Consider the following 16,146-nt stretch of genomic DNA (forward strand, 5'->3'; position numbering starts at 1 on the left):
ATACTTTATTGCTAAAAAATGTTAACAATCATCTAAGCCTTCAGTGAGTTATAATCGTTTTGCTGGTGGATGGTCTTGCCTCCATGTTGATGGCTGCTAACTCATCAGGGTGGTGGCTGCTGAAGACTGAGGTGGCTGTGGCAATTTCTTAATATAAGACAATGAAATTTGCTGTATTGACTGACTTTTCCTTTCATGAAAGATTTCTCTCTAGCCTGCAATGTTGTATGAGATCATTTTACCCACAGTGGAACTTCTTTCAAAATTGGAGCCAATCTTCTCGAATCCTGCTAGTCTAATCAACTAAGTTTATGTAATATTCTAAATCCTTTATTGTCATCTCAACAATGTTCATAGCATCTTCATCAAGAATAGATTTTATCTCATGAAACCACTTTCTTTGCCTGTCCATAAGAAGCAACTCTTCATCTGTTCAAGTTTTACCCTAAGATTGCAGTAATTCAGTCATACCTTCAGGCTCCACTTCTAATTCCAGCTCTTTTGCTATTTCTACTATATCTACAGTTACTTCCTGAAATGAAGTCTTGAAGCCCTCAAAGTATTCATGAGGGTTGGAATCAACCTCGCCCAAACCTCTATTAATGTGGGTATTTTTATCTCTTCTCGTGAATCATGAATATTTTAAATGACATCTAGAATGGTTAATCCTTTCTGGAAGGTTTTCAATTAACTTTGCCTAGACTCATCAGAGAAAGCACAATCTAGGGTAGCTATAGCCTCACAAAATGTACTTCTTAAATAAAAAGACTTGGAAGTCAAAATTTCTCCTTGATCCATGAGCTGTAGAATAGATGTTGGGGTAGCAGGCATAAAAACAACAGTGATCTTCTTGTACATCACCTGAGCTCTTGGATGACCAAGTACATTGTCAGTGTATTTTAAAAGAAATCTGGTTTTTGAGCAGTAGGTTTCAAGGGTGGGTTTAAAATATTCAGTGAACCATGCTGTAAACAGATGTGCTGTCATTCAGGTTTTGTTGTTCCACTTACGGCGCACAGGGAAAATACATTTAGCGTAATTCTTACAGGCCCTAGGATTTTCACAAGGTTCTATGAGCACTGGCTTCAACCTAGAGTCACCAGCTGCATTAGCCCTACCAAGAGTCAGCCAATCCTGTGAAGCCTGGCATTCATTTCCCCTCTCTAGCAATGGAAGTCCTACACGGCATCCTCTTTAATAGAAGGCTGTTTCATTTACACTGAAAATCTACTGTGTGGTGATTCATCAGTTATCTTAGCTAGACCTTCTGAATAACTTGTTTCCACAGCTCACATATTTATGTTATAGAGACGTTTTTCCTTAAACCTCATGAACCAACCTCAGCTAGCTTCAAACTATTCTTCTGCAGCTTCCTCACACCTGTCAGCCTTCAGAGACTTGAAGAGAGGTCGGGCCTTGCCCTGGATTAGGCTGTAGCTTAAGGAAATATTGCAGCAGGTTTGATCTTCTATACAGAACACTGAAATTTTCTCCATATCAGCAATAAGTCTGTCTTCCTTATCATTTGGGATTCATAAGAGTAGCACTTTTAATTTCCTTTAAAAACTTTTCCTTTGTATACCAAACTTGGCTGTTTGACAAAATAGGCCTAGTTTTCAGCCTATCTTGGCTTTCTTTTTCTTTTCTCTCTCTCTCTTTTTTTTTTTTTTGAGATGGAGTCTTGCTATGTTGCCCAGGCTGGAGCACAGTGGCATGATCTCAGCTCACTGCAACCTCTGCCTCTTGGGTTCAAGCAATTCTCCCTGCCTCCGAAGTAGCTGGAATTACAGGCACCCACCATCACACCCAGCTAATTTTTCTATCTTTTAGTAGAGACAGGGTTTCACCATGTTGGCCAGGCTGGTCTTGAACTCCTGACATGAGGTGATCCGCCCACCCAGGCCTCCCAAAGTGCTGGGATTACAGGCGTGAGCCACCTCGCCCAGCCTCTTGGCTTTCTATATGCCTTCCTCACTAAGCTTAATCATTTCTAGCTTTTGATTCAAAGTGAGAGACATAACTGTTTCACTTGAACACTTTGAGGTCACTGTAGGGTTATTAAAATGCCTAACTGCAATATTGCTGTGTCTCTGGTAATAGGAAGGTAATAGGCAATAAGAGACGGAGAGTTGGGGGATTGGTTGGTTGGTGGTAGCAGTCAGAACACACACAATATTTATCACCTAAATTCACCATTTTATATGTGCTTGGTTTGTGGCAACCTAAAGTACAGTAGTAATATCAAAGATCACTGATCACAAATTACCATAACAGATGTAATAATGAAAAAGCTTGAAATATCATGACTTTCAATATGTGACACAGAGACAGGAAGTGAGAACTGCTGTCAGAAAAAAATGGCACCAACAGGATTGCTCAATGCAATGTTGCCACAAACCTTCAATTTTTAAAAACTGCAATGTACGTGAAATGAAATAAAGCAAAACACAATAAAACAAGGTATGCCTGTACATAAATTTTCATAGCCTGTCACTCTTTAAGTCTTTATATGAGAGTTCTATCTCATATAATGTTGAATTTTATATTTGTCTAGCAGTCATTTTATTTATAACTGTTTTCACTTGGTTACTGTGTATAATTAGGATGTGTGTATGTGTGTATGTATGTACGTATGTATGTGCATATTTGACCTGTTGCCTTTCCTTTTTGAAGATAAATCTCAAGACTGTAAGTAGGTAGATTGGAGTAAAGAGAGAATATAGGTAAATATAAATATGGGCACAGTGAAATGTAACCCCTTATCAATTTAGAACTGCATTTTAAAGGCCCTTTTCCCTCTCGATAAAAATTCCAGGCCCTACTGGGTAAAGCAACATTAGCATGTCAGAGAAACTACATGCAAACAAGCAGAACCTCTGGACTGGTCAATGCATACCAAGTAGGAAGATCAAGGGCTTTCACCTCATGAAGCAGTCAGATATATATTAACAAATGCCCACCAGGGAAGCCTGTTTTTAATCACACACATAAAATAAAACTAATATGAAAAATAATCATTAATTTGATTTTGAGTAAGCTTTTAAAAAATAACATGAATGCCAATTATAAAGAATTGCTTTTAATATCACCTTCAACAGAATCTCACTACTTAACATTAATAGTAAAGAAAACTAAATTAGTTACTCAGTGAGTCATTTAAGTAGATGAAGAAGAAAAACTGGTCCAAAATTACCTATCACAAATTTATTTAAAATGAGCAGGCACTTACATATATACACACACACATTTACTATTTCTAGATATATGGCTCTATCTAAAATCATATATGTGTATATGTATATATGCTCAGAAATAGTAATAAATCTGTTTGTAATAATATGCTTCTTACTTGAAATTGTTCTAAAGGCAATAACAAAAAAGGAAATCCAAAAATGTTTTGATTAATGGAATCAATAAAATAAAGTACACAAAGGTGACCAATTTGAATACACAAAATTTGGTATGTTTATTTTAAATTTTAGAGTGCCTCCCTTTTTGACATAAGTATGGCTGGTGGTCCAGATATACATGAACGTTTGCAATGATATAGTGAAAATGATGTTCTCATGAACTATGGAAGCACTAACAATCGACACTATCCTTTTGAAAAATAATTGACAATATGGTTTATTCTAGAAAATGTCCATGTCCATACCTTTTGATATTTTATTCCTAGAAACCTATTTTGGAGAATCTATCATAAGGAAACAATCTAAAATGTGGAGAGGAAGAAGTGGGAGGGGGAAGGTAATGTATACATAAATTTATACATGGCAGCTTTATTTATATTGAAGAAAAATGGACTAATAATAATGCTGACATTGACTGGATAGTTATTAGGTGCCAAGCACTGTTCATATGCATTACATGGAATGGAAGCAGTCAAACAGCCTACATCAGGACATATTATCTGTATATGTATGCCTTTAAGGAAAAGGCATACAATATAGGGATAAAAATTATGTATTCTTTTACAATAGAGCATACTGAAATACAGAATGGAATAATATAACAGAATCATCATTAGAAAGGGTGTGTTTAATAAAGACTACTTATGCAGATTTAGGGATAGAATGTTTGAGACTGTCAGCTCTCACAATGATTAAGATCTATTGATATAGTGTTTTCTTAGACATTTACTTTCTTTATATGATCTGTTTCCGTATTCCTTTCAATAACCTGGGTAAAGAACAATATGAACTGACTTTACTATGACTTTTAGTTATCTTCAAGAACTTCATATTGTTGGAGATGGATTGTGCTGATAATTGTACAATGTGAATGTACTTAGTATGTCACTGAACTGTATAGTAAAATGGTTAAAATTTACCATTTTAAAAATATTGAAACAAAAAGAATGTAAGATTGAGCATTTTATTTAAATAAGAAGGGGTCTCTAAATAAGTGACATTTTTTGGTCATATCTAAGAATTTCAGTGGCCTGCTGCATTCCATATTCCTTACCTGATTTCTCCTTCATTTAATCCACTCAAATGCTAATTAAAATTACACATTTCCCACCATCCCATTTCCAACTATTACATCCTAACAATAATCTGCCTGTAAATAAAAAATAAATGCAGTACAGTAAATATTCCTTAAATCTGAATTTAAATACAAGGCTATATATGATGAATCACCGAGAAAAGGCAAACTAAAGGAGTTTAAAATGGGAAAAAAAGGCACTCCTGAATAAAATAGAAATGAAAGAGGTAGCATGTGAGCTGTATACTAATTTTATAGTACAATTAGGTATAATTAGGAACTGAGAAGAACGATTTTAAGGAAAAAGCTTGGGCAAAGAAATGGGGGAAGAATATTATAAAACACTTATGAAATGCAAAGTTGTACAACTGGTTCTAGCATAGCAGTTAAAAAGAGCAGCTAGAGAAAAAAGAATGACTTCAAGATTTAAGGCCATGAAAGTCACTGAAGGTTTTCGAGCAGGGGAGCAATTACATCAATATATTTTCTCTGTGCCTCAGTTTTTTCACTTACATGAGCATTCTTCCTTCTACCTTTCTCCTGGCCCACCCCATAATCTCTACCTGTTGAACCCCATCCAGGTCCAGCTCAGGTTTCAACTCCTCCATAAAATCCCCACTAATCAACTCCAAACATCGTGTCTTTAAATTCATATACATTTTTCTATCCTCATCTTACAAACTCTCAGTGTGATATTGAAGTTATTCACTCTTTCTTTTTGAAATAGTCTGTTTTCTTGGCTTCTGTGACAATATACTCTTTTGCTTTTTCTCCCTCCTCCTCTGGCTTTAGATATACAATGAAATGCCAAAGTTCCTAGGACTACCCTAGGTCCTCTTCTTTTCCCATTCTTCCCTCCAAAGGTGATTCTATCCATTCCTCGAGCTTTAAACACCATAAACATACTGATGACTTCAACAGCCATTTATCTAGGATGACCTCCCACCCCCAAGCTCTAGCAGCAGCTAACTAATCTCCTACTTCATATCTCAAAGTTAACACATTTTCAGAACCAATTCCTGTTTTTCCAAATCCTCTTCTCCACCAGTTTTCAAGTGACACTATCAACCACTCATTTATAAAGCTAGAATCCTGGGAGTTAGATTTACTCCTTTCCTTTTCCTTATCTACTGCAACCATCTTGGCATTCTTCTTCTAAATATGTTCTCATCTTTTTCTCTTTTCCATCAAAAACATTCTTGCCTCCCTAAAATCCATTCACCTAATGATTTAGAGTGACATTTTCACAATGTTAATGAGATTTTGAGTTTTCCTGCTTTGAACCCTGCAAAAGTTTACCACTGTGTTTTAAATAAAATTCCTAGTCCCCTCCAAGGACTTCTTACATGGTCCTTATGTTCCCTAAATCTGTGATATAAATCTTAGGTAACCAGCTGTAGATTAAGAATTCTTCTGTTTGCCTTGACATTAGAGATTGATGATGCTTCACTAGGCAATAGACACCCATTTTCGTGGTAACGATAAGAGCTGGGTTCCCAGTGGATATAAGAAAGTGAAATCGCAGACTTGATAAACGATAAATTCAAGGCAAACAAAGTGACGACAGTACTGCCAAATATTAGATGATTACAAAAGGAAAAAAAAACCTAGGACAAAAGCGTTCAAAGATGCTTGAAATTATCAGCAGCAAATGGCAGACATGACTTTTAATAATGTTATGAACTATTTGATAATGAAATACCAGTTAAGGCATTTGTTACCCTACATGACCTTCTAAAACAGCAGAAACAATGATACAAACTTTACAGCTGACACTCTTGATAATGTAGTGATACATATGATGATATATTTACCAAGTAGCTTTTCTTCACTAGTTTCAAAGATCATGAAAGTTTAAACTATGAAATCAAATAGTGTTCCTTATCAGGACCTGGTAGGTAAAAGTTTTAAATGCAATACAATAATTCTGATTTAAAAAAGAACAGTACATGAGTTAAAAACTCAAAATACCTGCCTTGACTTACCCAAATGGATCACCAACCACAAGGAACCCAACATCACTGATATCAGCATCCTTTAAAATATTATCTGCTTCTTGTTCCACTTCTTCTCTATCAGCAAGAATCAATTTTCTTCCATAAAACTCTTCCTACAGATTTAAGTCCAATATCAAGATAGAGAGACAGCAGGTGATCATTTCACACACACACACACACACACACACACACACACACACACTCTGTCTGGGACTGGTGCATATCTTGGCAACCACCCAAACACAGATCATTCAATACAACTCATCAATGAGCCAGTACTCTATATCATGTTGCAATTAAACTCTGTCTTTGGGGCTGTCTTAATATCCCAAAGGAGGCAGACCTCTTAACATCTGAGGCCATCTGCATTTTAAATTTATTTCTAAATTTGGTTCTAAAGGGCAGGCAGAACACTGTAGGATGAACACGGAATATACATACCCTACTTTAGAAACATGATATAATACAGAATAAATATATTAAACAATAAGTTTAAACAAACATAGTTTGTTTAGGTGCTTTAGGTTTTATTAAATTTTCAATGGGAAAACATGGCATCTCAGCTAAAAAAAGAAAAAGGCAGCACCAATGAGAAACAATAGAAAATTAGCTGTTTACAGAGCCAGTGAACATTCTTACATTAATGCAGAAGATACCAATTTAAAACTATATTCCTTAGTTTCTGCTAAAAAGGCAGAGTTGTAGGAACAATAAATGAATTCTAAATATGTAGGAAGTTTGCATACAAACTGCTCTGTGATTTAATTCCCTGCAGCTCAACTCTAGAGAACAAATCCAGCAGAGTGAACTAGTAAGCTACTAGTCATCTGACAATGGTTACAGGCTACTAAGCAAGATCATGAATCCTTTTTTGTCATCTCAGCAGCCAGTACAGAAAGAAGGATTGTAAATCTTATAACTGATATCCTAAGGAGTAATAAGTAATTCAAATGGAGTAAAAGTGGATACATAAGTAAACAATACTGTTTCTTAAATATTGAGAACTTTGAGTGAGCTATTAAAAGTTACAAGGATTGCTGTAGTGCAACTGTATCTGGTACTTAATAATATCTGTCAAACAAATGAGTAAATGAACAGATTATTAAGCAGGGTAGGATCTAGCATTGACCATTTTGCTTGAATCCTACCTTCTCTGTAGGTGTACTGTGAAGTTCACTTTGTGTAGCTATTATCTATCCTTAATATAGAGACACAGTACAGTGTAGAGGTCAAGAGCGGCAGACCTCAGCCAGGCACGGTGGCTCACGCCTGTAATACCAGCACTTTGGGAGGTGAAGGCAGGTAGATCACCTGAGGTCAGGAGTTCAAGACCAGCCTGGCCAACATGGTGAAACCTTGTCTCTACTAAAAGTACAAAAATTAGCCGCGTGTGGTAGCACACACTTGTAATCCCAGCTACTAGGGAGGCTGAGACAGAAGAATTGCTTGACCCCAGGACGCAGAAGTTGCAGTGACTCGAGATCACGGCACTGCACTCCAGCCTAGGCAACAGACCAAGACTCTATCTGAAAAAAATAAAGAGTGGCAGACCTCAACTCTCAGGACTGCTTTGGTTCATCTCCTGACTCTATCATTCACTCACTCACTATCCGTATGAACTTGGGCAAGTTTGTTAACTTCTCTATGCCTGCAAAATGAACAGTAATTAGAAAATTAGAATGATAATCCTAATCTACATTAAAGCATTTACAACAGTGCACAGTAACTGTTCTATAAATGTTAGTACTTATTATTGTGGAGGAACAGATATTCTAGCACCTTAAAGTGTACATAATTTACTGTAGGTAAGGCTGGGTCCAGCTTCAGATCTTGACTCTATAAGTAATAACTCCAGAAGTTTTCTCTTTGGAAAAAAATACTTGAAAAAATTATAGCAACCAAAATCGACATTTAGCTAGCACTTAAAATGCACAAAGCACTTTCATATACATCATCTCAATAAAACACTACATCACCCTCCAACTGGTAATTCTCACTTGACAAATGAAGAAACTGAGGTTCAGAGCTTGGAAATGTGACCATGGACAATTTCTATTTCTGAACACTTTTGTGCCACATACCATAGCTAAGAATCTATGCTAAGAACTATGCTAAACACATAAAGTAGGTGTTTTTTATCCCATTTAAAAAAGACACTAAAATTAAAGGACTTGTCCAAGGTCACATTAACATGTAACAAAGCAAAGAGAAAACTGTATCCAAACTTTCCTCTATGCCATCCTCTGATATCTCATTCTATCAAACTGCTGTTTTGTTATTTGTCTCGCTTTTCTTGATGGTGTTAAGTTCCTTCTACTTTTCCTTAGCACTGATTAGAGAAGCATATTTCCATTTTGAGCTTAGGTTTGGTTTTATCCTAAAAGTGACAAAAACGGGGAAACAAAAGTTTTTTTAAATCAAAGCTGGTCTTAGGCTGGGTGTGGTTGCTCATGCCTATAATCTCAGCACTTGAGGAGGCTGAGGCAGGCAGATCGTGAGAGTCTAGGAACCCGTGATCAGCCTGGGCAACACGGCAAAACGCTGTCTCTACCAAAAAATACAAAAAAAGTTAGCTGGGCATGGTGGTATCCACCTGCAGTCTCAGCTACTCCGGAGGTTGAGATGGGAGAATACTTTAGCCCAGGAGGTTGAGGCTGCAGTGAGCCATGATTGCACCACTGCACCCCAGCCTGGGCAACAGAGCAAGACTGACTTTCTCTCTCTCTATGTATATGTATATATCAAAGCTGGTCTTTACAAACAACTTTTATTTAAATGCATGGCCAATTCAAGTAGCAGTTCTTAATTCCTTCTTCAAGATTGTAAAGTAATCTGAGACCTAAAAATTTTAAGTCAATTTTTTGTTTGGAAGACACGACAAAGACAATTCTAAAAATCTACTCCTTCCTCCCATAACGTATCTATTAATCTTTTGATTTACCTTTTACTTAGTTTGACAATGAACCTGAAGTTGACCCTTCCCCAAAATTTACTGGGTCCTTATGAGGGCCAACTAAACGTATAATACACGAATACTCTGGTTATTTAGTGTATACTCATACACTTGTATATATTAGGTCTAGGTTCATTCAATACATACAAGTGTATCAGTATAATCCTTATTGGGAGATAGTGTATTTAAGGTAAGATCTCTCTGGATATGATACAAAAAGGCAATCACTATTCCCTATGGAAATACTTCAAAGGGGGAAGCTTTCAGCTTGGTTTTTGAATATATAACCAACTCATTAAGGCTGTGCCAGCACCTCATTAGCACTCAACTCAGAAAGGATTTCTTGACTACCTCATGAAATATGGGGTTTTGATAACTACCCCTCAAGAGTATAAAATAGCTTTCCTATTTACTGGATAAAGCCACAAAATCAGACTTGTAAAGTAGGACAAAGCACCCTTTCATTTTCCAACTCAGTTGGTTGGTGTGTAGTTTCCATTCTTCTACTCCTCAGTTCATTAATGAACAAGGGAATGCGTTTCAAAGGGTTTAAACAAGCAGACCTGAAAATTCTGTTCAGCTTAGTGTATGAAAATCAGATGTTAGACAGCTTTCTTCCCAGGAGGCTGGGGGACGCTCAGCACCTACCAAGGCTTCCTTCCCTACAGTCAGGATTGAGGTATAGGCTTCCAGATACACTCGACTGCAGCGTCTAACAACTTCCAGGCCCTTGACTGTGATGTCCTTGGCATCTCCCAGGCCCAAGCCGATGAGATAAAGCATTTCAAACGTCAGGAGAAGAGAGACTGCATGACGAAGTGGACAGAACAACAGTCAGTTACACCGAGGACACCTAAGAACTAGTGATAAACACGATGATCACAACCAAAGTAGCACTAGAGAAGCGGCAAGTCACAAGGAGGGGTTTGGGAACCTTATGTCACGCTTAAGGACTGGAATAAGAGGTTTTAAAACAACCCTACCAGTTTTGCCGCTTGTTACACAAACCTGGGAGCAGCCAATTACCCGCTGAGAGAACGTAACTAGTTCCCTGACCTCTCCAAACTTCTAATTACCGCCTTTCCGCAGAAGCCACCGCCACAGCGCCGGCTCCGCGCAGAGAAAGGACCCACGCCGCCGGCCTCACCTACGGTGCCGCAAAATGCTGGTGCCTTTACTGCACTTTACGACTAGCGGGAGGGGGACGGGCTCGTGGACTCCGGGGCTGCGGAGACCCGGGGGCGAAAGGTTGGTCAGCCAAGAGTCCGTCGTGCGTCGCTTTCATAGCCTCAGGGAAAGGACCGGGCGTGCTCACGAGCCCCCTAACCCATGGCTTAAACATCCGTTTCCTGAGCCTGGGTAACTGCAGTAGCTTTTCACCCGAGAGGAGCCACGTGGGCGAGAGTCGGGAGGGGCCCTGCGCCCTACGCCTCCTCTCCTCAGGACACAGGGAGGGCTGGGAGGGATTTCTCTGATTTGCCCGAGTGCACAGATATTAATCCCCGCCTTCTCATCTTCCTGTAGTTCAACTAGGTGTCTCCCTGGTGAAGCATCACATTGGCAAATCCAGCAGTGAGTGTCCTTCTGATTTCCCAACAAGGTAATGACTCCTCGGATTTGTCCCCAAGACCTTATGCTGAAGTGCCCCAGGGATGCTTCAGTCACCCTCAGTGTCAGGAATCCCAGACCTTCCTGTACCCAAAGAAGTGACCTTTAATAGTGCTCAGGGATTTCAGACCTCTGCTTCTGCTGGGGGAATTCCTATAAAGCTGTTGGTTACATGCAATTATGAATAGCAAAGATTTGTTTTGACTGGAAATGCTCTTCCTAAGGTCGCTAGTGACCACATCCAAATTAAAAAGACAGCTGCCATTGCTTATCTTAGCAGGCAGTGTTGATTATTCAAAATTCCCTGTTGCTTCCCGGACAGTGCCCAACTCCGCTTCCTTGAACCTTGGATTTTTTTTATTCCCAGGTTCCATCCACCTTTTTGCACTTCCTGTCTATACACTCTTCGTGGCTGATTTTATCCCCTCTCATTACATTGATCTATTCCTCACACCACATATACACTTCAAAAAAACCCAAAATGGATCATAGATGTAAATGGAAAACCTACACCTATACCAGAAGAAAACATAGGAGGAACCTTATTTAGGCAAAAATTTCTTAGACCAAAAGCATGATGAAAAAAAAAATTGATAAATTGGACTTAAACAAACAAAAAATTTATGCTTTTCAAAAGACTGTTGAAGCCACAGGCTGAGAAAATATTTGCAAAGCATATATGGGATGAAGGACTTGTGTGGAGAATATATAAGGAGTACGTAAAAATAATAAGAAAACAGCTCCTTGTTTAAAAATGGGCAAAAGATTTGAATAGACACCAAAGAAGACACACAAATAATAAGTAAGCATTTTAAAAGATCCTAAACGAAAAAACAAGAAAGATCCTAAACATCATTAGACATTAGGGAAATAAAAATTTAAATCACAATGAGCTACCACTACCCACCTATTAGAATGGCTTAAGTAAAACAAGCAAACAAAACCCCAGAAAAACTGACTGTTCACTCAAGATTCCTAGTATCTTTAATATTTTGCAGATTCAAATTTCAATCTCCTATTCAGACTTTCTCCCTCTTGGCTTCATGTTAACTTTCTGCTGGAAATCTTCACCTAGATACCTGGAGGCATATTCAACACATCTGAGGTAGAATCCATCATTTTCCCTTTCAACTTTGCTTTTCTTTCCATATTATCTACTTGGATGGAGGGGACAGTGGGTGAGGAAAGTACCGTCATCACCATAGTAACCCCAGCCAGACACTTGGGAGTCATCCCCACATCTAATCTCTCTGTCATGTCTGCCTGTGTGTCTCGATGGAAACCATACCCTCTGTCACCATCTTGGTTCTCAGGTCCTCATTTTGTCACTCTTGTAGCTGATCATCATGTCTCCTTCACATTCATCCTTCACTCAAGGGGGTCAGGGAGTTATAGTTAATACACAATCTGAAAATATCACACCCCTTCTAGAATCTTTCTGAGGCCAAGAGAAAGTTCAGGTGTGTTAACATATCCCACAAAATCATTCATGGTGTGGCCACTGCCCACTTTTCTAGACTCATCTATCTCCACTCCATACCATGGGCTTTCTTTCCAGCAATACCAAATTGCTTATAGTTAGTTCTCTGCCCACAACACGCTGCTTTGTTCCTCTATGCTGCTGGTTCATCATGGAATACTGTCTCCCATTCTCTCCTGCCTAGATCATTAATACTCATTCTTTAAGACCAAGCTCAGGAACCCTTCCCGGAGACCCTCAACCCTCTAAGCTAATTTAGGTTTCTCCTCTTTATTACAGTATTACTCTATGTATACTTAACCAATTTATGAGATTTTATATTTGTTCATTTGTATTTCTTCTTTACCAAACTATTGATTTTGTTAATTCAGGGACTTCATCTTACTCATATTCTCATCTCTAAGGTTTAGCACTATTCCTTGCACATAGTAAATATTAAATAAATATTTTTTTGAATAAATCATCCACTAGTAACTGTGTTATGTATTTTTCCATCTTTATTAAATACAGAGGGTTGGTATGTTTTAAATAACTACCAAAAAATCATTAATGGAATATCAAACATAAATATGCCTGTCTCATGACTCTTTAGAAGGTCATTTGTATTGAAAGGCTTGCAACACCAAAACACATAGTTCATATGCACGCTATTGAATAGGTAAACAAATTTTCCCACGTGTTGATTTTTATGTGTTTTTTGTTTTCAGATTTAAAAAAATAATAATTTCAGATAGATTAATAGTGAACGGACACTGCCAAAAAGGATGATTAAGTAATCCAAAGAAGGTATGGTTTATATCCTTTAAGGAACTATATTTATATTGAAAATAAAGTTATTCTGAGTAATCAAGGAAGTGAAACATTGTCTGAAATTACAGAAATAGTTTGTTTTTAAGCATCAAAATTTAGCCAAAGGAACTTAGTTTCACCACATAGAATTCTCAACAAACGAACAAACCTTTCACCTGCCTTCATATCTCAATAAGAGTGTAAATTTTTTGTACTTTTCTGGAGGTAGACAGATAAAATAAAGGGATTATGGTAATCTTTTTTTTTGTTTTATCCTCCCCAGCTCAACAGACATAAGCTGCAAAAATCTTGCCTATTGTTTTTGCAGAATTCTTCTGTGGGATTTGGACATTTCTCCCTTGCCATTTAAAACAGGTTTCAAATGTGATTACATTTTCCCCAACAATTTATTGTGAAAATTTTCAAATATAAAGAAAAGAAATATATATATTTGAAATAGATATATTTCTTTTATAGGTGACAGATTATAAAACATACCTAGGCATATAGCTGATTAAATGATATCATTGCTTCACCTAATTTAGGCTGCGTTTGGAAAATTTTACTGTAAAACGGTTTTAAATTAGTTTTTAACAAATAATTGTAGTTTTATAATGATAATGAAAGCACTTACAGGACAAATTTATGTCATAGCAAATTTGTAGTCTCATGTCTAGCAGAAGAGAGAGTGATGGTTAAAAAGAAGGGTGATTATAAGGCAAAAGAAAAAAAGTTTTAGCCTTTTTTAGCTTAAAGAATAACATAGATTAGGCCTGAAGAATTTTCTACTTTATACTCTTCCTTTCAGGTCACATTGTAACTGGGATTTTTACGGCTGCTTCTTAAAGAGACAGGACAGAAAACGAGAAGGGTTTAATATTTTCACTTACCACTTTGAAGTGTTTCCCTTCTTACGCTTCACTCCTTTTGCCCCACGTTGGGCACCAATTTTGTAACTGGGTTTTTTTTGGATGCTAGTGATTGTTGTGGGTTTTTGGCTTCTAACCTTTTAAGGAATAAGCAGTGGGGCCACTCCACTGCAGGTGGACCGTATGCTCGTAAAGTGAGTATTGGACCTAAAAAAGTGTTGCAGAAAGGTGATTTTATTTAGGTAGAGAAAAGAGAAGGAAAGGAGAAGAGGAGAAAGGCTTCCACAAAGAGTGTGGAAGGGGATTCCAGAGGGGAAATCCAGCTAGGTGTGTGGGCACGGACATTTATCTTGGGAGGAACCCCTATCTTTTCCAAGACCCTGGGCTAATGAAAGGAGTTTCTTAGAACTTTGCTGGAGTGATTGACTTTTAGGTTCTTCCCACGCCTGCGAAATTTAAACATAAACCGTTGACTCTCCCGGGTGGAGAGAGATGGGAGTGGGGCATGGCGCCCGGGAAATTTTTGCCGTTAAAGCTACACCCCCTTATAAACCCAGAAAAAAAAACACATTCCCTCAAAATGATGCCAAAACATCCTTGAGGGTGAACATTTATGCTTTTACTGAAAGATCATTAAGATGTTTTTATAACCTTTGCCAGTAATTCATTTTTACTGGCAAGTTCTTCCTTATATTTGAAACCTTCAGGCAGTAGTCATAAAATGTGAGAGAGATACAGGTAGTCGTAAGAAGTTAATACTGATGGCTTTTCCATTGCATTATCATAAACACATCATATGCTACTTTCATTTTGAAGTAATAACATAGTCAAGTCACTGCATTACATTATGGACAAATTATAATTACCTTACATTTAAGAGAAGTCATCTTTCAATTGTCTTGTTTGAGCTGTTTGTCTATTGAAAAGAAGACATCATGGCAACTGCCCAAACTCCATCTGACCTTACTGTGAATAAAGAATATTATTTGACTCTGAAGCTGACCTTTTAACCTACATATTCCCAGAGATTGCCTTTGTTAGAGGAAATCTTGATTAATATTTGTAGAGCTCAGATTCTGAATTGATTGGTAGTCATTATTTTCTAACAATTCACAAATAAGTGATAATTAAAGATAGCATTACTTTAGGATAAGGATCTGTATTTACTAAGGTTAAAAGATTTGACTTTATTGTACATTTGTTTACTTAGAGAAAAAGTCACTTTTTATAAACTCAGTGACTTTTATGTACTTATCTACACATTATATGTTAATCATGTAATGCATAAATAATAATCAAATCTAGAGCTATATTCTGTGTAAAATGTGGGAATTTTTGTTGTCATTCATCCTAGCTTAATAGATTAACAATATGAACTGTCTAAAGAAGTCACCTAGAGCCCTGAGTTTTTGTGTATAGTAGCTCCCAGAATGTTCCCTTAAGTGCCTGTGTGAATGTGCTTGTATACGTAAACTTTCTGTTTGTTTCTAACACATATTTATATATGACAGTTCCTTCCTCCAAAGTTTTTTGCTAAAAAGGCAAAATCAGGGATACATCATTCATTCTTTCTTTGCACTTAAGAAAACTACAGTGTCCCTTTAAGTCTTTTTAGGGAAACGTAGCTAAACTAGCCAAGATTTGGTGGGAGAAGGGGAATGGCAGCCCTTTCATTCAAAAGCCAAAATTCATAAAAGTGACCTACCAGGATGTATATTAGACACACACACATACTCCCACTCTCCATGCCACACCCTAGTTCTCCAGCCTCACCTCCTTGTCTCCATATCCCCAGCTTCTACAGATATCTGTGTGGCTCTGGCTCTACTTCCTGTAAGTCCTTGTTCAGAGTTCACTTCCTCAATGAGGGCTATCTTATGTAAAACTGCAACCAACATTTCTAATCACTTTATCCACTCATTTGCCCCTGTAGCATTGCTCACTTTCTAACCTAACTGTGTAATA

The 16,146-nt window shown here is 37.5% G+C and overlaps 2 protein-coding genes across 6 annotated transcripts in view; one reads left to right on the top strand and one right to left on the bottom strand.

The window, feature by feature from the left end:
* The window catches only part of DPH5 (diphthamide biosynthesis 5), a 28,153-nt gene extending 17,472 nt beyond the window's left edge, over nt 1-10,681 (bottom strand). Inside the window, exons 1-3 of one of the 5 annotated variants that reach the window (XM_012466456.3) lie at nt 10,583-10,681; nt 10,084-10,241; nt 6,471-6,595 (exon numbers count right to left, since the gene is read on the bottom strand). In XM_012466456.3, coding sequence (XP_012321879.2) covers nt 6,471-6,595; nt 10,084-10,218 — 260 coding nt within the window. In that variant the 5' untranslated portion in view covers nt 10,219-10,241; nt 10,583-10,681. Of the gene's footprint in view, nt 1-6,470; nt 6,596-10,083; nt 10,242-10,443; nt 10,562-10,582 lie in introns of those variants that run through there. The other 4 variants (XM_012466455.2, XM_012466454.2, XM_012466458.3 and 1 more) reach the window with 4 other exon arrangements.
* The window catches only part of SLC30A7 (solute carrier family 30 member 7), a 141,608-nt gene that overhangs the window by 102,297 nt on the left and 23,165 nt on the right, over nt 1-16,146 (top strand). The window contains exon 12 of the transcript XR_010340631.1: nt 10,960-11,035. The gene's annotated coding sequence lies outside the window, so the exon portion shown is untranslated. The remainder of the gene's footprint in view (nt 1-10,959; nt 11,036-16,146) is intronic.

This window comes from Aotus nancymaae, unplaced genomic scaffold (genome assembly GCF_030222135.1).
Source record: "Aotus nancymaae isolate 86718 unplaced genomic scaffold, 86718_ANA_hifiasm-v0.15.2.pri h1tg000117l, whole genome shotgun sequence".
Lineage (NCBI taxonomy): Eukaryota > Metazoa > Chordata > Mammalia > Primates > Aotidae > Aotus > Aotus nancymaae.